Raw genomic sequence first — 23,674 nt, 5'->3', positions numbered from 1 at the left:
GAAGAGGAGGCTCAGGGGTGACTTTATCCCTCTCCACAACTATCTGAAATGAGGCTGTAGCCAGGCAAGAGGAAATGGACTCAAGCTGCACCAGGGAGGTTCAGGCTGGACATAAGGAAAAATTTCTTCACCGTAAGGGTGGTTAAGCACTGGAAAGGGCCCAGGCAAGTGGTGGAATCACCATCCCTGCAAGTGTTCAAGAAATGACTGGATGTGCTATGGTTTCGTTGATAAAGTGGTGTTCGGTCAAAGGTTAGACCTGATGATCTTGGAGGTCTTTTCCAATCTTAATGATTCTGTGATTCATCTCTATCCTATTCTCACTCCTGGCAGTACATACATATTTCTACTGTCATAGTGATATACTGGAAATAATAACACCATAATACCCCTGTCACAACAGCAAAAATATAAGTAAGTCCTTCTGGGAAGAAGGCTCTAACCTTTTATGTAAGTAGTACTCATATGAGGCTGTTAAACAATTTTGTTTCCATTTTGGAATTTTTTATTAATACGTCACCCTTTCTGCAGGTGTAAAGTATTGACATTGTTTAACCTCAGCTGGCAACTAAGTACTACTCAACCACTCGCTTTCTTCCTCTCTCTCCTCCCCACCCTCAGTGGGGATAGGAAGGAGAATCAGAAAAAGATAAAACTCATATGTTGAGATAAGAATAGTTTAATGATTGAACTAAAGTTAAATATAATATTGCTAATAATAGTAATAATATTTGTAATGAAAAGGAGAGAGAGGAAGAAAAAGAACCCAAGAAAGACAAGTCATGCACAATACAATTGCTCACCACTCACTGACCAATGCCCAGGGCCTGTCCCTGGGCAGTGATCGGCATCTCACAGCCAATTCCCCCCCATTTATATGACCATGACATTCCATGCTATGAAATATCCCGTTGGCCAGATCGGGTCAGGTGTCCTGGCCATGCTCCCTCCCAGCTCCTTGTGCACCTGCTCACTGGCAAAGTCTGGGAAACTGAAAAGTCTATGACTTAGAGTAAGCACTACTTAGCAACAACCAAAACATCAGTGTGTTATCAACATTATTCTCACACTGAATCCAAAACAGAGCTCTGTGCCAACTACTAGGAAGAAAATTACCTGACTCCCAGCCACAACCAGGACATCTATAAAGTAAACAAGAAGTTAACTATTGTGTAAGGGTTATGGTATGATAATCACCATACCAAAACCTACAGATGTTGACAAATTACTTTTGGTATATGTATTGTTTATTGCCGGGTGTCAAGGTGCATTTTAATAATTTCCATATGTAATAATAATTAAAAAAAAAAGTGTATGAAATTATGCAACCAACTTTAAAGTGATGGAAAACTATATAAAGCAGGAATAATAGAAGCTTTACTGCATGTTCACCACTACCAAGAGAGAGACTGGAAAAAAACACAAAAAGAGAAAGACAAGTACAAGCATGATGTTGAGCAATAACGAGACAGGGATAGAGAGATGCTAAAAATCAGAAAAGGTGAATTATTATCTCAATTTTAAAGCGACAGCAGAACAAGAGTGAGAATAATCTGCTGTCTAAGAATGTAATTTAGGAGCAGCAGGAGAGATGCAAGAGAAACCAAATTGATCCAGTGGTTAGAAAAGTAAAAGACATTTCAGGCTAGTTTTTCCAAACCTTCCTATTCCCCCTCATTTGTATTCCAACATGTGTAAAAAAGTGCTCTAACTCTTCCCCCTCATGTACACTCAAGCCCACAGTTACTGCCTGAGATATGTGACGAAGTATCTGAAGTACGTTTCCAGAAAAAAAGTATGTAAAAACTACTTTGCTGTGTCAGGCCAAAGGTTCACTTCATTCAGAATTTTACCCAAGAGCTGATACAGGACATTCAGGAGAGACCACAACCAATGAGTGAGCACCTGGGGCAGTTCATCCAAGAGCCACTCTGCGGGGCTGCAGAGACTATCCCAGAGGGATGTAATCATTAACTTTGTAATCAATAGCTCTGGAATCCCTCTCAAAGTTACCTCATCTCATGCAAAGCAAGGAAATAAAAATAGCAGAAGAGTTCTGTAAATAGCAATCCACTGCTGATAATTTTTTTTAGTGTGATATTACTCAACATTTGAATTAGGGTAGATAAGTGAGTTAAATGACAGTGACAGAAGTCAAGGACATATAGCAGGAAAACATTTCCATTCCCTATCTTTTCAGACTCACGAAGAACTCTCAGACACCTTAAGGTCATTATCTGCGCTTTCCAGCCTCTTCTAGGCACATTTCTATTAGAAGACCACAGATGCAGAAACAGTATCACCTAACCATGACAGTGATGACCTTCTCATTTAGTGAATATCTCACCCTTAGAGAATTAGACCTGTGAGTGAAGGAAGCCGTACCAGCTGTACAGGACACCTCACTCTAAGGCCACTTATGACTTCTCATGGCAGCAGAATGATACTGCACTGTCTCCTTCCTGCTCTCAGCATTTGCTGCTCATACTCCTGCTCCTGGACTTCCTGCCCAGCTGGCCAGAAGAACAAGAACTGTGGTTAGAGAAGAGATAAAGGGTACACGGACTAGGGATGTTTCAATCTGTCTTTTACATGGAAAGTAAGTAAAGTAAATGGGTAAGTGCATCATGGACAGACCAAAAATTTTTTAGAAAAAACTCATACTTTAAAGGTAACCACTTGTTACCCATAGTCACCTGTTGGATAGCACCTCAAAGCATAACAATGCTTTAGTCAACGGACTTCAAATACAACCCCCGAGGCTATTTTGAGGTTAAACCGTTTGATGAAAGTAGTCACATGTGGTTTTAAATATAAAATAAGGTGTCAAAATAGGCAGTGGAAACAGAGTGTGCAGAGTTCTGGCTGGGAAGACCCTCAAGGTAAATAGCAAAGGGCTGCACCCAAAATTAGGGAGACTTTTTGCAAATTTAAGTCTGAAGTATTTCTCCATGCTAAACAGCTGCAAGAGAAGAAACAGAAGTTCTACTTGCCAGGCCTACAGGCCAGGCAACAAGCCAGAACTCCTCTGGAGTGGCAAAATTGCACAACCTTTCACAGCACTGGAGCCCATTTATCAAACTAATTATGTGCTGCATGACTACTAAGCTTATGACAGGGAAGTACATTGAGAAGTGTGGAAGGGAAAACAGTTGCACACCAAATGTAAGAAAGCCAAACTCGAAATTATCTGTTTGTATCAATAATCAGCATTTTCACTCCCTGCACAATGCTTGAACAACTGGGATGAAATAAAGACTTAATTGGAATTATAAAGACTTTTATCAGAGCAGACTTTGATCCCACATAGTCACAGTCATGCGGGCTCTGCTCATCCCAAATGTAATTTTGCCATTTTCATTTCGTACTCAGGCGAGTACCTGTATGGCCCAGGAGGCATCCTCAGCTAACTTACATGCCCTTATGGTTGTTAATAAAAACCATATAATCAAACTGTCAGTCATTAAGTGCTCTAACCTATAAATTACTACTTTATAAGAACACCAACTATACACCCTCAGCTAACAGAAAACATCTGTTTAGCACAGTTAAAGATTCAAAAGCACCCTGCAGATCCTGAATTACAATGGTCACAGTTGTTATTCAGATGTCACTGCTGGCCTGATTTGGGAAGAGACAGGAATTTAAGTTTTTGAACTGGGACCACTCCATCTCAATCCATACTTTATCCAGAGAGACTTAGTGAACTACTGGGGCATGCTAGGCAATTTCCTATGTCTTAATTTGAGCCAACAGTAAAAAGACTGCCTCGTTTTCCTACAACCAGAACGATGTAAGCCAAGGCTGACAGCATGGTGGTATTCTGTATATCATACAACAGAAGTGTTTCTTTGAAGTAGAATGAATTTACTATACAACTGAGTGACTGGTCCTGAATTGCAGCCACTTCTACAGCAGAAGAATTCCTATGCTAGAAGGAAGAAAACCCATCTGACTCACAGTAAGACATAGAATTGGCACCAAGATAGACAAGCACCATCTCTTCAGCAGAGTTCAGGCCTGCATACTGAATTCTTTCACTAGGTGTTATGCCTACACATATCCATCTGATAAGTTATCAAGACCCTTTCTCTTGCTCTTCCCAACTTGTGAAATTCAGAGCATTTTCTGTCATTTCAAAAACCTGCTTTTTTGAGATAAGTGGCAAAAAGCTGCCCAAAAAATAACAGAAAAGGGAGTCAGCATCCACTGATGAAAGTTTTAGCCCAGAAGGTATGTAATTCAGATATCTGGACTTCAAAAATCTAGTTTTTAATGACTGAGATACTGATAGAGCTGAACTGCAAAACAGTTTCATGTAAGTTATGCTATATTGTGCACTAGTGACTATTGAGCACTAGTGACACAAGCTTCACCTCTTTAAATAACATACAACAAACCCACCAGAACTTTCTGTGCACATAAAAAATTGCTGTGTTCATTTCTGAACACACTGTCAAGATCAGCACAGGCATCTTCACGCATCTTGGGGTGCACCTTTGGTGGACCACCAAAGGTCTAGTCTAGAAAACACTTCCTTAGAGTTTGCAGTGCTGATTCTACATATCGCAACTGCTCAGCTGTTAATCGTAAGAACACAAAATGAGAATAAGGTGCAGCTCTGTCCTACCAGCTGGAAGCAAGGCATTGCTTAATGAGGATTTAATGCTGTTTCATATTAACATCCAGAGCCACATGGGCAACCTGAAAAGTACAAACCGATCAGAGTCCAAAACTGCATTCCAAATCTTCTTCTACTTTTCTGACCTCTGTAACTGTGCTGTTTATATAACATCACTCAGTGGCATTAACAAAAGTGCAAACACAGCAAACGAGAGGGAATATAATCTTATCTCTTCAATACACCCCAGAAAAATGACTAATTGGCATTTTACGGCTGGTTCAACAGCCTGGGGCCACAATAAGAACAGAAAATGCTGAAAACGATAATGATTATAACTATTACCAGCGCACACGGGGAGATCAACGGTCTTTTTAACTCTCCCCGCGCCCACTATCTTCCCAGGTGAGACGCCCTCTTGGCGACGCACCTCCCAGTTTCCCGGACTCAGGAGCTCCAGTTTTATGGATCCCGTTCTCTACAGCACAAACTTTCCGCGAAACTTTCCCCCCGCTGCCGTGGGCGGCGCGGCTGCGGACCCCCTCCGAGCCCCGGCGGCCGCCGGGAGCCCCCCCCTCCCTCCCTATCCCGCCCCTCCCGGCCCCGCCGCGCACTCACTGCCGGTGAGCAGCACCAGGGGCACGGTGATCGCCACGACCGCGACGGCGACCCCCACGGTCACCAGCAGCCACTTCAGGAAGCTCTGAAAGGAGAAGCCCCGTCAGGCGGCGGTCGCGCAGGACCCTCCTGCGCTGCCGCCTCCCCACCCCCCCGTTTTTCCCTCACCCACCGGCATCGTGAGGAGCGGAGCGGAGGAGGCGGTGGGAGCGGTGCCGGCGGGCTGTGGCTCTGCAGCCCCGGCGCTGCCCGCGGCTCTGCTCGGGAGCGGCGCCTGGGCGGGGGCTGGGGGCGGCTGCCTTGGGAGCGGCAGGCACCGGGAGTTGTGCAAGATCCCGGGTTTCCTGCTGGCTTTGCGGTCTGAGCGGCGGTTCCTCCGTCAGCTCACACCCTTGGAGCGCGGAGACACAGCTGTGCGCGGCAGAGGAGGGACTTGGGACACTGGAGGGATTTCTGTCGGAAATCAGATAACGGCCCAGAAATTAAATGCCTTCAAACGCTGGTGGCAAAGCGCCCAATGCTTTGATAACACCAGCATTTCTTGTAAAGTTTCTGCTCTCTGAACTTCTTTCTCTGGCAATCAAGTCATGAAAGGACTGATAAAATTGTAGGAAGGGCTTATATTTATTTGTTTTGCACTGGAGATAGATTTGTAAGTCTGCAAATTGGGATTTTAAATGAAGACCAGAAAATGGAAGTGTACGATGAAAGTTTAAAATTTAGCACTGAAGAGGACCTTGGTTTATCACATCAAATAATTCAATTTCCAAGGAGAATTTTGATTATGTGCTGGGATGGTAGGACTAATTGGTGGAAAAGATAGAATAACTTGTGAACCCAAACTTTAAAGCTTCTGATTGTTTAAAAAGCTGAGGGAATTATTTTAAGAGAATTCTACCCTGAAAAAAGTAATTATAAGTGGTGCCTTTGGTTTTGTCTATCTTAGCTTTCCCCCCTCTATTTGCAGAACACTAACAGTTACCAGAGAGAGGTGCAGGTTTTTTTACAACTTGAGAAAAAGTATATGATCTGCTGAAGCAAGAGAGGTCAAGGGAAACAGCAAATGTTCTTAGTCTTACCTTCAAAATACTTGTAAGAGCTTTCAGTAAGTTTATGCTAATTGTTCCTTTGTTCCTCCTTGCTCCATGCAGATGGAGCACAGTATTTAGTATTTTGCTGCTGTTTCTTAAGCAAACTGTCTGGAAGTGGATTAATAACTTTTTGTGATGGATAAATCTCCTTTAGTACCCAAAGTACTTACAAACAGTAAAGATAAGTATATATGGAAGATATTAGACTTATCTAGATACATGATGATGTTCTTGGTCACTATTGTATATCATTCCCCTTGAAGGTAGCAGTTGCTACTAGTTATGAATTTGCACTATGGTAGCTATATCAGTTTACCTTAGGAATTCCATTAATCTGCTCTGACAGTGATTCCAGGTAGGTCAGTGTAAGTTTACCATTGAAGATCTAACACGCTGCAATTTTACAGCTAGCTAATTTTTACTATAAAATTACTATAAATTTACTATAAAGTAAAATCACAGTGAAGTGGCAGTCTTTTACATTACTTTTCAAACTAGTATCTCATTATATGCTGTGAGATGCATGACCAGTGTTTCAGAATATCTTACAGCTCCACTTAAATATCTCTCTAGTATATACTGCACTTGCTATATATACTGCACTTGCTAGTCTTATCAACAATTAAAAAAAACCCCAAAACCACCACCCCTCACTCCAGGGTGAATTTACCTTTTCCGGGTGAGTACAAATCACAACATATGTATAATTCAGCCAATCTAGCCTTTTCTTCCCCCCCCCCTGAACATTTCAGTAGTGATCATCACAGTGTCTCAAAGTATAACATGGTCAAATTATGTCAGTCTTGTGATAAAATGTACCAAGGTTTTCATAGCCAAATTGCAGATTAATAAAATTTTGAGAGAGATTATCTGCAAGGTTTTAATGCTTCTTAGTACTAAATTCTAAAGAGGAAAAGAGACCAATGCTGGCAAAATATATGCCTGGCTTCTGCTTGTTTCAGTGGGCTCACAGTTTTAAGTGCCTTTGCAAATCTGGATTCCTGTACCTAGATCACATTGTTAATAATCTACACTACTTCTGACTCTGGTCATGCCAGAGAGACTTATGGGACTTGAATCTGTACTCAGAACCACCTCACTGATATCGTAAGAGTCAGTATAGCAGAATATGTTTTCCGCTTAGTTGCAATAGTTTCTAGCAGTGATTCTTTACACCTTGAAAAAAATCTGTTTCCTCCTCTCTGATCATTTGTTATGGTTGTGCTTCTGATGCTCTGTCAGATTGTCCTTTGTGATAGCCTGAGACTTAAAAAGTTCCTCCAGCTAAATATTTCAAGTTACTTAATACCATGGTGTTCTTTTGCAATCAAATACATATTAATATGATGCCAAGAGATTAAACAAATGAATAACCAGTGGTGGCTGCTACATGACAAAATTTGAGAAGCTGTAGCTGTTCATCATATTGTATGCTCAACACAAGTGTATTCATAAAGAAGTTGCATGATCGCAAAGATCTATTTACTAGAAAGAAAAAAACACAGATTTCAGCCTGAAGGTTGTCTTTCCCAAACACTTGAGAGACCTGCCAGATGCAATGTCTCCTTCAGACCTCTAGTGAAACTTAAAACTTTGTTATGTGTCTGTTTATACATTTGATTCCTCCAGAAATATTTGGAGAAGTCAAACAGGAAAAATGGAAAACATAAGCTCTCTGTAGAGTAAGAAAAATTGTTTGTGAATAAAATGTGTGCAGTCTACTTTACAGGTGCAATAATGTGTTCCAGGTGTCTCCATGTGTGGCTATGGGAGACAAAATATGTGCTGGAGAAAGTTTTGTACAGATTCACAGCACTTCAAATGAGCTGTGAGGAAGAGAAGGCAAAAGTGCTATTAGCACTGTGGAGTGTTCAAGTTCTGCTGGACTAGAAGTGTCTACAAATATATTAAAAACGTCTGGGGTTTTTTATGAAATAATTTTTATTTTTTCTTTGCATTTGAGGTTGAAATGGTATAAGGAAAGTTTTGTAATATGTCTTTGCACTGGTTCTGTTTGAGAGGATTGTGAAGAGAGTGTTAACTGTAAATCAGGAAAGCTAATGAGAAAAAATCCTGTTTTGTGTGATTGTGTCACTGGGACAACCATTTCAATGTGGCTAGTAGCAGCTTTCATTCAGTTCTTTCAAGTTTATGTATTTTTCTTTATCAAATTATTTTTCTGGCAACTGTAGATTTTCACCACATGTCCACAGAGCGCAGTTTAATGATTAGAATACCTCAGGCTTCTGTAAATTTCTTTTTGTATTAATCCCAGTTGTCTTTTTTTTTACTTCACTATGCTTATTTTTCCAGATACTTAATAAATAGTGTGGAAGAGGAAGGATGCTGCACATTCAGCAAATAAAATCCAGTTAATAAAAGAGATAATATTGGGAACACTTTTTAATATAAGGCCACCTGGAAATCATAGGTAGCACATGTGCAGATACGCAGAGGACTCTAGCTATTGTGTAGTAAAGACAAAGTGTCTGTAACTTATTTCTCCCTATATTTGTACCATTCCCTGAATTTCATGTAGCATGTATGAGAAACATCTGGCACATAACTCATGATTGTTCCCATGTGGACTTGCTCTGTGATTTCAGGATATGTAAATCCTAATCTCGTTGAGCTAAAACATGTGTTTGGAATTTCTGGTTACAAGCTCAACTTCATCTCTTCTGAAGAAAGGGTTTCTTTTGATTCATGCTCTAGATTGGGACTTAGAAAATTAAAGGTTAAATGTTTTTGTTGTGTTCCAGACATGGGGCATAAATTTGAGAAATTAAATTATACCCCTCTGCTCCTAAAGCATACAATTTTTAAAAATGTGGAAAATCCAGTATATTCATAGCTGACAAAGCCATCACCAGGAGGAGCTCAAATACCCTGGTGACAGACATCACAGGAAAATGGATTTGTAACTTAGGAATCCTGTCCTTCAGAGCACTAAATATTCTGGACATAATGGAATAAAACATTTCAAAGACAATTGTTCAGTCTATGGAAACTGAAGCTTTGTGTTGTTAGTACCATTTTAGCCTGGACTGTGTGTATCCAACTGTGTACAACTGATTTTTTTTAGTTCCAGAGGCACTTGGATTCAAACCATTGTAACACAAATGGGATTAAATAAGCAACAAATATGTAAAATATGTATACATACCCCCCCCCTTTTTTTTTTTTAATTTCCAGTGGTATTTTGGATGCTACTATGGTTTTTTTTATTGCAAAGTTCTACTGAGTTTTAATTTTTAAAGTTGGGATCTTAGAACAGCTTTCTGTTGCTGTCAAGAAGCTGTTCCAGATGCCAAGTTGGATGTGATCAGTCCTGATCTGAAACTACAATATATTAATTCCTGTAGCACTTTGGAAGTACAGTCTAGTATTTTTCTAAAAATTCTAGATCACTGAGAGTTTCAGATGCTTTTAAAAATCTCATTTTACAAACACTTTATTCCTAGCAAAAGTTATAGGTGCTAATTCTGATTCAGCAACGGTCCTGCTTCACATCAACTTCTACTTGATACTTGCTAAGCCCATTGGCTTTCTGTTGAAACACTTGCCCTTTAGGACATTTTAATATAGATCCCTGCTGTATTGCTGTTATAGCAAGGGGAGAAAAGGAGTTTTGGGTAGTCACTGGAAGTAAGAGCTATGTAACAGCACCTGTGGCTATTTGAGAGTTGCAGCTACAATCATACCTACAAAGCCATGCTTTGGCCAGCTGAGAGTATAAGCGTTTGGATTGCTGGGAACGCTGAGATCTGCATGCAAAATGTTCTGTTACCGTGCTGGAGAAGGCACAGGTTACTGAAATGACAGTTGTGCTGACAAGTCCCAAACAATGTTGCTAAATGCAAGAGATGATGGACAAAGTGGTTTTCAGAGGAAGAAGGCAGGAAAGAATACAACTCAGATTAGGGGGCCTTTTGAGTTGGGTTTACTTGGAAATCTTATAAAATTTGAAGAAATTATGTGGCAGTTTTCACCACTTATTGAGTATATTGCACTTAATGTTTTTCAAAGCCATCCTCCTGCTTTTGCTGAGAAACCAGAATTTATACTTACTAAGAATAATTGTCTCTTCAGTCGTGTTTCCTTCTCTAGCTTCATCTCACATGATTTTTTTGTCAACTAAAGGTAACTCAGAGTTCACACAGCTCTTTCCTGGGAATCATTACAGGGAAAACGTGACAGAACAAAATGTTAAGTTTGTTTTGTCATTCCAAACAAACCACTTTCAAGATCTCAGTGACACTAAAATATTAGAATAAAATTAAATGGAGTGTAAAGAGGCACAAGGGATATACCATGAAAAGTCAACAGGAAAGAAGCTTGAAAAAATTTATTTAAGGCTATAATTCAATATCCTTAAAGCTTAGCCTTTTTATAACAAAGGTTTTAAGAGGGATATTCACTTCTCAGGCATTTGTAACTGCCAGCTCCTCATGAATAACACATATAATTGGTGATTGAATTATTTGTGTGTAGAAGTAAACTTTTTAGAAAAATAATTTTATCATTAAATATAAATGGAGTTACTTTAGTCCTAGTAAATGGAAAATATGAAGATATGAAACTTTCACAGTCTTAAACGGTTAAGAAAACCATCCCTTAGGTATCAGGTTTTCCATATATAAACCTTTGGCAACACTAAACTATAGTACAATTATTTCCTGGCATGCAAGGTGACATAGCTTTGTTACACCAAATGTAAATGACAGAATACAGATTTCAGAATCTCTTAATAACTGGCAGTTGATGCAATGAAGATCTTCATTTATCCCATTTTATTCTGCCTTTTTACTGGTATTCTTCCAGAAGGTCTCTGGGAAAAAAAAAAAAAGCAGCAGCAATTAGGAAATATTCTAATTCTCCCAAGATTTATGAAATATGTTTGGAACGTATTTTTTTTTGTTTAAGAGTGAGCAGATGTTAGTTCCACAGACCTGTCAATGCCTCTCTCTAATAACAGATTGAAAACAATTATTCCTAAAGGAAAAACTTTGTAGTACTTTCTATTAGATTATTTTCCTAAATTGTTTGCTTCAATGCTGAACTACAAACACAAAAATAGTATCATGTTAAGAAAAACTGTATTTTAACTATACCTTGAAAATATTTGTCGTTTCAGATTTCCAAGATCAACTAGTCATTTTGGGTGCTTCAGTAGTGCAAAGACTAAGAGTAATTAAATTTTACAGAGTGGACATCCAACATTTAAAAAAATCTGGCCACTCACATGTGCCTCGTGTTGGCATTTTATTATTTTTAAATGCTTAGTTGATTTTAACAAATAATTCTTAAATACTAACCTGTTCACAGAGCTCACATAGAAAACATCTTGCCTATATATAGGCAAACTAAAGCAGAGTTCTTCACAGTTAACTCTCAGGAACTCAGATTACTGTTCCCTAATAACAAGCCACGTTTTAAGGCAGTGTTTTATATCACAGTCTTTAAAGAACAAGCAATTTGGTGTAATTTTACCAATAAATATTTCTGGTTTTATAATGCCCATGCAAAGCAGAGCTTTATTTTTCAATAATTTGATGACCTTACTTTGGGCAACATTCAGTGGCAAAGCTCCTCTCAAGTTAAATAGGGAACTATTAGAGAGGTTGACCACTGATACAAAATGCAAATACTATTTTGAATGAGTTCAGTTTAGTGTCTTACCCTTGTTAATGTCTGCAACAAAGTTTGTAAGAGATACATCAATACTTAAGAGAAAAATTAGTATTTTCCTTATGTGTGACAAATACATTTTAAACCCCAGTATACTAAGTATAGTATAAAAATCGGGCACCTTTGGGTAACTTTTGTGTTAATTAGCCATTTTAGGAACTCTTTGGCAGCCATGTCATCAAGGACTTTGTTGATATCACTCGTGAAAGTGCCATCTGCATGTCTTCGACCCATTTCTTCTGCCACAAGAGCTTTTTCTGGGAAACTTCAAAGGGAAGAAATTATCAATCAATTTGCAAATCAAAATATACAAACCATTTAAAAGGGCCTTATTACAGGTTTCTAATACACTGCACATTTCCTGTGATTTTAAGGAGTTAAGGGTTGAGCCTGACATTCTGGCTCAGTACAGCACGATGCCTATCAGAACATCTTTTGAGGCATTATTTTCAAAACAGAGGACTGTTCCTTCCAGTGAGTCTAAATTCCTCTTTAGTAATTTTGAAAAAGCTGTACATGGAAAAACATATCTCAGTGCAATGTCTATGCCATGTAGACTAGGTATCAGTAGATTTACTAAGAATTGTTATTTAAGAAGTATCACTATTAAAATATTATAGTCAAATTTTCATACTTTTTTCTGTTTTAATTGGACTTGAGTTCTAGTTATTTACTTACAGTTATATTGCATAAGAATGTAGATATCAAGAGAAGCAATTTTCTTTGGGGGTGGGCATGGGGGTTCGTTTAAATAGCTCAGTTAAAGCACCTGTATAAAATCTGTGTGCTTGTTTGCTGTAAAAATCCTATGATGTAGCATTTTATTTTTAGAATCAGATCCTGACCCTTGTTCTATTCATTTTTGACTGAAAAACCAGTATGTCAAGACTTTGATTTAGAAAACTTTCCTCTTTCGTTTCATGCCATCAAATATAGGAAGATTTTAATGAGTTCCATTAAGGTGGGCTGATGCTGAAGCACACTGGGCTCTGGGTCCAAAGACAGACTGGTTCATTTCAAGGAAGGCTGTACACAAGTTCAACCACAAATAATACTAAATATTGGAAAGCAGAAGGTTGGTCTACATTTGTCTATCTAGGTTTCTAAGTTCAGTTCATCACAGTAGTTTGTATTTCTCTCAAACAGATACAGAAATACCTGATTCCGCTCATGAAAATAAAACATGACAGAAAAACAAGTGCAAATCTGAACATCACTAGGAAGAGGAACCAGCCTTTCCCTTCTCTGTATAGCTTACCTAATTTATTTAACTCTGTTTTTTTCAGGAAATTGTCTTTATTTACAAAATTTACTTTTTACCTATTTAGTCCCTTAACTAAAACACACAATCTTGTCTTACAGATTGTATTTTATTATTATTATTATTATTTATTATTACTTTTATATAGTGCAAGAGACTTACATAGTACTTTACAGCTGGTAGAATATATAATCAGAGGACGAACTGGAATCCCTGCCCCAAAGAGCTTACAGTCTAAAGGCACAAATAAGTACAGAACACTTAAAAGGTGGGGAGTGGCATGTGCATGGTGTAGCTCCTAACCAGGCAGGGTTGGAAATAGATGAGACAGAAGGTCCCTGCAGGAGACTGAAGGTAATGCTGTTCTAAGTGTAAGACCATCATGAAAAAAGATGTAAAGTCATGAGTACATGAAGTGAAAAGGATTGAGAAATCTGCAATGAGTATGTGGATAACAAGATAGAAATGAAAGAAATCAGTCATGGTAGGTAAAAACTGAGGAGCACTGTGTCCAGGAAACCGCAAACCATAGCAAAAGAATTAGAGGTATCTTAAAAAGGAAAATATAGGAAATGATAGTTATTTTGGCAGCAGAAACTTGGGGAGACTCTGAGGAGCATAGAAAGAGGAAAAGAAGTTGTCAGTTATTACTGGGAATGATCACCAGCACATGGTGTACAGCTGATGACGCTGGTAAAAATTTAATCTTGAAAATATTGCAGAGGAAAAGGTTGATGGTAAAAGGGAAAAAAAGAGAAGGTAATTTAAGATGACACTGACTTGAATCATATCAATGATAGTTAAAGAGACTGCAAACGATGTTATGTGAAGGGGGAAAGGTGGTAGGTAGAGGAAAGTCTGGTTTAGTTTTAGATATGTTGAGCTTAAATACAACTTGACCTTTTAGAGTGTAACAGCATACTGAGCAGGTTTGTTTTAAAATCTATATTTGGAATACCCACAGAATATCCTCTATTACAAAAGAAAAACATGAAGTACAGCAAGAGTGATCAAAAACACATCAATGTTTCATCAGACATGATTTCTAACCCAAAATGCAAGGCAAAATTTAGTAATAGGAATGGATGGATTCTTACTCTCTTCTTCCTCGTCCATTCACTAACCAAGCAATGAACTCTTTCGCAGCTTGACCTTCCAAATAAGAGGTGATATCACTGGTATAGGTGCCTTCAGCATGTCTCTCAAATTCAGCATGACGCTTGGAGATGGCATTGCTGAAAGAATACAGTAGGAATACAATACTGCAATACTGTAGGTCTGCTTAAGAACTTAATATTTCATAAAAACTTTATTGATTTAAATTTCCCACTCATCAGACTAGCATTTCTTACAAGACAGAGGGTTTTTTTTGCTTCTCAAATTAGTCTTGATATATTTTTTCTTGAGATATTTCAGTTCTGAAGGTATTGCCTGTAGTATGCAACACAGTTTTGTCTGGATTCCTGCACTAGTTCTGAACAACTCAGTTCAGGTGCAGAAAGCAATTATAGCTGCATTGGAATGGTATTCTGCTAGATTAATTAGTTATGATCAAGAAATTTTATTGTATTATACAGACATGCTTTTTGTTACCTCTTGTGTTAACCTAAAAATTTCCATTCAGCTCTCTTCCTATCTTCATCTTCATTATTTCTTAGCCAAACCATTCAGACTTAATTCCTTTCAAATTTACATTTTGAGTTGTTTTTGAACACCCTTTTAATAATCACTCTGACCAAGTCATAATCTTGGAAAAATTTCAAGCCTGATCAACTCCTTCTTATTGAAGACATTTGCCTTCTCCCTCCTTAGACCTCATTGTGGTTCTTTCCCTGATACAACATAAAAATTATGTCACACTGACTCTTAGGAAGGCCAACTGCACTAAGAAGTACACATATTATGGAATATTTTCCACTAATAATTTCCCTAGCATTTCTATTTCAGAATTTGCTAATTTCTGCCCAATTTTCAGGGCCTCTATCTCCTTCTATTATTTTTTCTTCTCTGGATTTCACCATTCCTCCTAATTTAGTACCATCTGCACTTTTCATCAGCATGCTAACTAGAGTTGTTTGGAACATTTTTAATGAAATGTTAATTTTGTTCAGATATGCTGTTTCAGTGAAGCTGAAACATTACTACAGATTTGTTATTAATATTGACACTGTGAAATTAAGGATCTTTGTGATCTGGGCTATCTTTTTGGGAATTTCTGATAAAAGAAAGAATTAATATAGGTATCTCAATCTGTTTTGCAAAAACACTTGCTTCATTTCTCTTTTGTTTATTTAAAATTTCCAGTCCCCCCAACTCTTTCTCAAAACCACAGTCAAGAAATAAAAGTCTGGCCTTCAGGAGGTCTTGTTCTCCTTTCTGTAATGAGTCGTTTATGTAACATAGGACTGAGTGCTTAGGACTGAACACTGCATCGTGTTTGATCAGCTCTCTGCAAATTGTTGCCTGGCCATTTTCCTTTCACTAGTCTTCTCACTGTTTTTCTTTTCCTCAACTTTTTCCTCCTCTTTTCCTCAACTTTTTCCTCCTCTTTTCCTCTTTTTTTTTTTTTTCCTCCCAGATTTTTTCTATACCAGGTTTTTCTTTTTATGTTATTCTCCATTCAGTTACTTGGAATATTCTTTTCTGAAACGTATTCTTATCCTGTTGCATTCCTTGGATCCACTGTATACAGCTGTAGAACACAGGTAGAGGAATAAATAACATAGAGACATTTCCTCTTTCCTTGTGAAAAGCAGCTGTGAGATAATATCTTTTCATAGATATATCTTGGTCTATGGTAACGTTGTAAAGAATACTAGTTGTTTTCTTTCTTGTTTAACTGAAAATGAGGTCAGATTGGTTTTGAGTAACAAGTTGTGGCAAATAGAATACCTGGAGAGCTGGTCCGGGACTTTGTCATTTTCTTTGTCCTCCTGTCCTTGTTGGCTGTAGTGTAATTCCACAATCATTAGATCATTACTACCAGTACACTGCAGAGCATGCATAAGCCTTTATTGGTTATTATTTACATGTTTTTGTAAAAAACTATAATCGATAGATGAATATCATATTCATTATATTAATGCATATTAATTTAAATTAATACAATGTGTAGAAATTGTTCCTTTATACTTTAAAGACTTCCAGAGAAATTTAAAAGCATTAATGTAATAGATTTTTTGATTCTGTGGACAGATTTTCTCTAGAACACAGGACTGACATGCTTTTACATCATTCTTGCTTTCAGCTTGGTAGTTTGTGTTTAATCAAAGTATATTTAAAAAAACATGCCAACCTATACTTGTGATACTGGTAAAGTATCCAGTGGACAACAAAACTTAAACTTTAGCTCCCTTTTCACAAATGAAACATCAGAATTAGAGTATCCATGGATAGGAAAGTTTTGTTAAGGCCTAATGGCCCAGACCTGTACGTTATATATACGTCTCTTATTCCTATTGAACTTAATTCATTCACTGAAACAATCTGCCCCAAAGAGGCTGAGATAATCTTTTTAGGTGGTATATATACTGATACTGCACTTTGATTCAACTACGTCCTTTTGAATGATTTTGCACATATTTTTCATTTTTAATAATACATAAACATTATACTAATGGCTGGACTTGATGATCTTAGAAGTCTTTTCCAACCTAGATGATTCTGTGATTGTATATATGAATTTTTCTCAAATACTTTATTTATTCAAGGATTATCCATGGTCTGTGATGGGAAGCTGATACAAAAAAACTTAGCTAGATATTTGGCTGGTTCTGTATATGGAGATCTAGTTCAGTGTGACCAAAGTGCTTACCCATTTCTTTTAGTGCTCATTAACCATTGCACGAAGTCCTGAGCTCGTCTAGTATCTAAGTACTTGCTGTAATCACTGGTGAATGTGCCTTGTGAGTGACGTTTCACTTCATTCGGCTGTCTAGATTCATCTAATGGTTCAGACTGGGAAGCTTTGAATGATCTGTGAAAAGTTTAGACATTGTTAACTGGCAATGGTCACAGTATGTTCTACAGGTGCATTGACTTTTCTTTTAAAAATCTTATTTTTTACTGTCACAAAGTGAAAGAAAGTGACATATTCATCACTAGTTGTCTAGTAAAATGGATCCATATAGCAGATTGGATACTGCACAATTACACAGTCTTCTTGGTTGACTCAGCTATTGTTTTAATACTCAAAACATCTCTGCTATGCTGTGCAATATTGAAAAAATTTGCCAATTCCAATGGTAGATTAAGCACTGTGTAAAGCTGTGTTTAAGTCATTGTATATTTGGCTTCAAACAGTAAGAAAAAAAAAGTTCAGGCCAAGTATTTCTAGAAGTTTGATCTTAAGAATTTACCTTGATTTCTCCTCTGTCTCCTGAAGAGGATTTTGCCAGCTGCCTTGAACTATCATTAAAAGGAGCCCAGCAACAAAATAAATGCTTTTCATTTTCATTGTCTGTCAAAACAGAAGTAAGGCAACAAAGAAAAATGTAATAATCTTTACATATGTCTGAATGAATTACATAAAAAATAAACATTCTTAATTCTCATCCAAACTTGAAGAAATATATTAAGACCCTGTAAGGGTGGGCTCCATGTCCAGTGGATGACACTTGCGTGCATTGGGTAGGCATTCAAAAGATGTAGTCTCTGTTCCAGTCTTTAGGCTCTAGTGTGTATTCTAGAATGCAAGGAGACCTGAGAGCAACTGCATCCTCACTTTCTTTTGCAATATGAGGATAAAGGTCTGGTATTTCCTTTGCTCCGTGTTCTGCTGATGCCAAGCACTAGATCTGTAATACTGTTTTATTGCAAAACTAAGGGTATTGGTGTGACTGTGATTTTTTCCCCAGCTCATTCACTAGAGAAAAAAACAAATCTTTGTCAATGATAGTCACATTAGCAGCTCCCTATTCTTTCCTTCTCACCCTGCACCCTCCTTTTAAAAGTTGGGGATTTTTTTGTGTGTGTGTGTGGGTTTTTTGCTTGTTTTTTTTTTCTTTTTTGTTTGTTTGTTTGTTTGTTTGTTTGTTTTTTTTTTTTTTTTTTTTTTTTCCCCCTGAAAGAACAGATGTGGCAGCAGTGGGCCTCTGGCCTTAATAATGACTTGTTAATAGGTGTGACTCCTTAGGCAAAAAAAGAATACTTAACCACACACTGACTTGTGTTCAATCCATGATGTGAAATGTCAAGTTTTGTTTGTCCTACTAATGACATAATACTGTATTTCAGCTAAGGGCTTCCATTATGGGCCTTTGTGGGATATATGAGATATGGGGTATATACTTCATATTAAAGGTAATAAAACAAAGCAGAAAATATTGTATCCCAGATATAATTCTTATTGTTACAGTTGAATCTTTTGGCTTTGACCGTGTCACAGAAATGACCACATTATTACATGTGTCTTCATCATGCTCACTGTACTTGGCCAGTCTCATTGACTTTAATGTGACATTCAGTCCAGAGTATTACAGTCTGTACAAATGCTTTGGTGATCCACTGCCAAGCTGTGACTCCCTTACTTGCTTTAGTGACTGGTTTACTCATGCAAGTTGTACAGTTTTAAGTTTTAGTTAGTAGTCTCCAATGGGAATAAGGCATTCTCTAATACCCAAATTGTGTGTGCTGCAATTTTCATTATTTAATGCAGTATTATTAGTCTGTTGACATATGATCCCTTATTGGACAAGTTCTGTTGAACAAAGAAATGCTACTCATTTTAGGCTCACAAAACCCTGTGCAAAAGGGACTGTGAGTCTATTATCAATAGACTCAAAAGTGCTTTGCATAAAGAAGAAATGAGAGGAAATCTACTTGCAAATTGAAGTACTACATATTGTTTATTTAATTATTTTGGAACACTTAAAGTATATAAAAGAAAATTAATTTAAAATTTGGTTAGGTAATTTTGACCTTCACAAATTGAATATGCCATTCATTCAATGGCTAAATGCTCATTCAGTGAATGATGAACAGCAAATGCTCCTTCATTCTAACTTTAAAATCATTATGGATCACGGCATTAATCTGCTGTAAGGTAATAGAAGTTGCAATGAGTTCACATCAGCAAAAAGGCAGTGGGAATAATTTCATCATTTACTTGGGCTGATACTTGTGTATTTGAAAAAGCCCTTCTGCCATCTGTTAAGCTTTCCTATGAAAGTTTATGACACAGTCTGAAAAACAAAGGGAGATAGGACAGATGAATGCATTGAAGTAAAGTGGTTGCAAAGTAAGTCCAAGTCAAAACCCACCCTCCCCAGTGTAATCTGTGCCAAACTTCTGTGGCTCCACTGGAGGAGTAACTTACTGTAATTCAATGATTTATAAAATAAGGCAATCTGAGTGAAAATATATGTATTCTCTACTATAATGCCTTGACACAATAGGCTGAATTTAAGTATACCATTGCCTAGAGGAAGCCATAATAAAGTTATGAGAGAATAATGTGTAGTGAAGGTGGAGATTACAGTTGCCTCTGCACTGAGCAATGCAAATGAGGGGGCTATATGAACATCTCTGAAAAAGTAAATTCCTGCAACAAAAATCTTACTGCTGTAGGACTTCGACTCTGCCCCAGTAGTCTGCCCCTTCATAGCAGATTTTTTATGAAACCTGTTTCTTCCATCTGTTATAAAATAACTTGTAGTTAGAGATGCAAAGCTTGACTGCTAGCAGGTATTATAACCAATGGTTAGGAAGAATGTATCACTACTGGTACTTTGAGAGGCCAAATTTTTAAGAGAATCTTAATGAATAATATCAGAAATATAAGATTTTCTGATGGATTTTACTATTAAGCAATGGAATCAGTTTTCTTCTCTTCACAGAAGCCACTGCTAGTGTTGCTTATTTATTCAGCAGCGTGTATGAAGATTCATTTCTGCCTTGTGCAATGTCCTGGTATATGAGATTTGATTCCTTCACATGAACATACCATACCCTGTTATTTTACCAGCATATACCATAGCGGTGATGTAGTCAGTCTTATTACAACCCAAATGATAGTATTAAGCTCCATTTTCACTGTTTCATTTGGAGCTGTAATTTGGTGGTGCAACACTGACATCCAATGTTTATCACTAAAAATGCATAATTTCACATGTCATAGGCTTCCAGCAATGGAACAAAAGCTCTCCCGGTTCTTTGGGAAATGACACTGTTGTGGTCACAAAAATGGTTTGATTGACCCCCACACTAGTTGATACGACTGTAAATGAGTTGACTTGGACTTAGACACCAAATAAAGTCTGATTATTATACCATACATAAGTAAATTTTCTGTGCTTAGTAGAAGGCTAGCAGTTTGGTAGACTTTCATGTAGCCTGAAAAGTAAAGAAAACTAGTTCACAGCTGCCTGTAGCTTTTTTAAACCATGATCCAGATTAGCCATAAACGCAAGTCACTGAGATGGAATGAAATATCAAACATCAAAAGTTTTTCCTTTATATAAAACTTATTAAAAATAATTCAAAGTTATTGTAGTCAGTAAAGAGATATTCAGTGATTTCAGTTTATCTTGGCTCTAGCTCTTATGTCTCAGGCCTATAGGACTTTCAAATGTGAACAGTCCCACTGGCAACTTTATCCCTTAAGAATATGTTTAAATTTAAGTGCATGTTCAGCTTCTTTCTAAATTTTTCAGAATCCAAATTGGAAGATTACTTAAAAGAAAGATTTCAAGGTTTTTGACATTAATATGATTTTCAAGTAAGAGAACCCTAATTAATGAAATAAGCTCTTTTGAAAGCTATTAACCTCCTGTCAAATATGTTCTTAAAAAATTTAGAATCAGGTTTTTTTGTTCATTTATTACTTGCTATTGGTAAGTCAAACCAGCAACACCAGTTTTTGACAAGTTAAAGAGGCTACAGTTTATAAAGAGAAAATTGTAATTTTCTTCTTGATAACACAAACATGTTTTATAGAGAAAAAGAGATGATCAGCAAAATAACATTTGCTTAGTTTATGCCAGCTAATCAATTAATTTCCCAATCAGAGGAAAGGTGTTATTTGCTCTAAGTTATTTAGGTTACCAGTGTATAATGCTAAAAAGTGTGGAATCTCATTGTCAAGGTGCAGGAAAACTACGGCTAATCTTACACAGATGAATTTTGTTCCTATGCATATTAGACTAATGAAAATGTTTTTATTTCTTTCTGATTGGAATTGAAAAATTTAAGACATCTCAGTTTGAACAACCAGAAATATGGAGCAAATACCTCTCTCAGATCTTGATCAGACATTTATTTGAATATTTCCTTACTCAAGCTGATTTTGCTAGTTTTTCCAATATATTTTACTACAGACATCTTTTGTTCCTATGTGCAATTTTAACTAGCTTAATTTCATTGAGTTTTCAAAAAATCTTTCAAAAGTCAGATTTGTATCTATCTCCAGTTTAAAAATACAAATTATAACATTACAGTAGTACAAAAGGAAATATTTTCATATGAAAATGTATGAATGAATAAAATAGATTTCTATTGACATGAAACTGCTTGCAAATAGTAATGATTTCTAATTATAAATAAAGTACTTTTTTCGGGTACTTTACATCCAATTTACCTACCATGTTATAATTCTTATGTTATGTAAAATACAACAGTTCTAGGCTAAGGAATTCCATAGTAGGATGGAAGACTAAATTAAATTTTAGACAATAATCACAATAACTATTGAAAGACTTTAATTTTACTTCTGTGCTATAAAATTTCCTTTTTTTTTATCTTTCATTTGAATGAAAATAATAGTTGCTTGAGACAAACTAATAAAAGTGGGGCAGTGGAGTGACAATCTGTAGGGTGATGGAGTGGCAATCGGTCTTGGACAGTTTTAAATCAGTGTCTATATAAACCCATTTAATTTGTTTGCATGCTGCTAATTTAATCCTTGTTGATTCATATTTAGGCAGTATCTCTAAGGAGTCAATATTTTTAAACTCACATTAATTAAATATCTCTACAGAAGATACTAAAGGATATAAAAATATAAAAATCAATAATTGTGTATCTGACATTTAAATTCTTACTACAATGCTTGACTTTCATGTTCTCATGGTTAATCTTCCTGATTTCAGTTAATTCCACAAACCAAACTGCTGATTTCCCTTTTTCAAATCATTCACTTTTGAACTAATTCCATACATTAAAAGATTTAAATGATGATGTCATTAACTCCAAATATCAGTGAGCATAACCTCAGAAGAAAACACCAATTTGCTGAAAGATCTACACCTCTGTTGCAAACTTTGGGCAACACAATGCAGATAATGCACTCAGCTTTCTCAAATAAATTGTACTGATAGTTCATATAAATCTTACCTTATTATACTTTGAAGTGATATGTGGCAGTTGCAGAAAGAGCTGCTACTCTCTCTTCTGAAACTATGGCAAGCCTTGAGGATCCTGAGCTCTGCCTAGCTGCCTCTTTTGCACAGACTTATATATATACTGTTCAGCTCTAGTAAGCATTACAGGAGTGCATCATTGCTGACAGTTTCCTTATTCAACTTTCAAAAAAAAGTCATCATGTTTGCTCTTCATTTCATTTGATGATTTTACAAGCAATTTCACACATTCACTCTGCTTACTTTATGACATCAATGCTAACATGAATTTGCAAAAGGAGTGAGGTAGCAATGTCCAAAGAAGTAAATATCAAACAGGAGGGCATTAATGTGACAAACAGTGGGCAAAAGGTGCCTGGATTAAGGCAGTAATTTCTCCAATTTCTGATTTGCCACATTTAACACTTAGAATCCTGATTCTGTTGACATTAATAGCATCATCTTCACTTATCAATTTTAAATCAAGGTTTATAAATTTAATAGACTGTTAACAATAACCAATACAACTCCCTCAAAGCCCTGGAATGATTCTTCAAGTAATCTTGTGCCAATATAACGAACACGAAGAGATGTGAAGTTCTGCAGTGATGGCTACCATGCAATGCCTAGTACAGGTCAAATTTTAATAAAAGTTTTGATTAACCTTAGCTGTAAAATTCCAATTTTGTAAATGGTACTATATGAAAATTCATACTCACTTGAGAACTGTATGCCAAACATTCATTATAAATTGACTTTCACACAATGGCCTATAAATTTATGCAAGATAAACCTGTTGCTCACACTTCCATACCCTACAAGGAAAATAAAAAAAGCCAAAACAGATTTGAGCTTTGTATCTGTGTATGTTCTATGTAAAGATGTAAACCATTCAGCAATGGGGACAATTTCATAGTTGTGGTGGGGCAGCATTGCCAAAGAAAACTACGTTCAGCCATCTGATGATGATAGAAAGATTGACTCAGGGAGTCAGGAAAGAGACAGGTAGGAGAGATTGACTTGTCAATGGCTCTGGCAGCTGAAAAGAACTTGTGGT

At 36.9% G+C, this 23,674-nt stretch overlaps 2 protein-coding genes across 6 annotated transcripts in view; both read right to left on the bottom strand.

Moving 5' to 3' along the window:
* Positions 1–5,499, bottom strand: part of DPP4 (dipeptidyl peptidase 4) — an 80,855-nt gene extending 75,356 nt beyond the window's left edge. For all 4 annotated transcript variants that reach the window (XR_001878296.1, XR_001878297.1, XM_017836293.1 and 1 more), the window contains exons 1-2: positions 5,412–5,499; positions 5,240–5,324 (exon numbers count right to left, since the gene is read on the bottom strand). Coding sequence is in view for 2 of the 4 variants with exons in the window: in XM_017836293.1 (XP_017691782.1) it covers positions 5,240–5,324; positions 5,412–5,417 (91 nt within the window). In the remaining 2 variants the exon portion in view is untranslated. The remainder of the gene's footprint in view (positions 1–5,239; positions 5,325–5,411) is intronic.
* A 5,164-nt stretch (positions 5,500–10,663) lies between these two features.
* On the bottom strand, positions 10,664–23,420 carry GCG (glucagon). 2 transcript variants are annotated; one of them, XM_017836280.1, is made up of 7 exons: positions 23,337–23,420; positions 17,641–17,741; positions 17,097–17,258; positions 16,175–16,228; positions 14,380–14,517; positions 12,143–12,286; positions 10,664–11,161 (listed from the first exon to the last, which is right to left on the bottom strand). In XM_017836280.1, exons 2-7 carry the CDS (start codon positions 17,736–17,738, stop codon positions 11,137–11,139), a joined length of 621 nt encoding a protein of 206 aa, XP_017691769.1. In that variant the 5' UTR covers positions 17,739–17,741; positions 23,337–23,420; the 3' UTR covers positions 10,664–11,136. The 2 variants fall into 2 exon arrangements, with proteins under 2 accessions (XP_017691769.1, XP_017691768.1); XM_017836279.1 differs by lacking the exon at positions 23,337–23,420 and adding an exon at positions 22,613–22,708.
* Positions 23,421–23,674: the final 254 nt, after the last annotated feature.

The sequence above is a fragment of the Lepidothrix coronata genome, unplaced genomic scaffold (genome assembly GCF_001604755.1).
Source record: "Lepidothrix coronata isolate B3197 unplaced genomic scaffold, Lepidothrix_coronata-1.0 Scaffold274, whole genome shotgun sequence".
Taxonomy (NCBI): domain Eukaryota; kingdom Metazoa; phylum Chordata; class Aves; order Passeriformes; family Pipridae; genus Lepidothrix; species Lepidothrix coronata.
The sequence above is the reverse complement of the archived record's forward strand: the minus strand, read 5'-3'. Positions and strand labels throughout refer to the sequence as shown.

Excerpts from the sequence above, each read along its gene's own strand:
- GCG (XM_017836280.1), bottom strand. The coding sequence starts at position 17,738 with ATGAAAATGAAAAGCATTTATTTTGTTGCTGGGCTCCTTTTAATGATA. Across the intron at positions 17,259-17,640 it reads GAGACAGAGGAGAAATCAAG|ATCATTCAAAGCTTCCCAGT; the intron begins GTAAATTCTTAA and ends AACTTTTCACAG. Across the intron at positions 16,229-17,096 it reads ATGAGCACTAAAAGAAATGG|CCAACAAGGACAGGAGGACA; the intron begins GTAAGCACTTTG and ends ATTACACTACAG.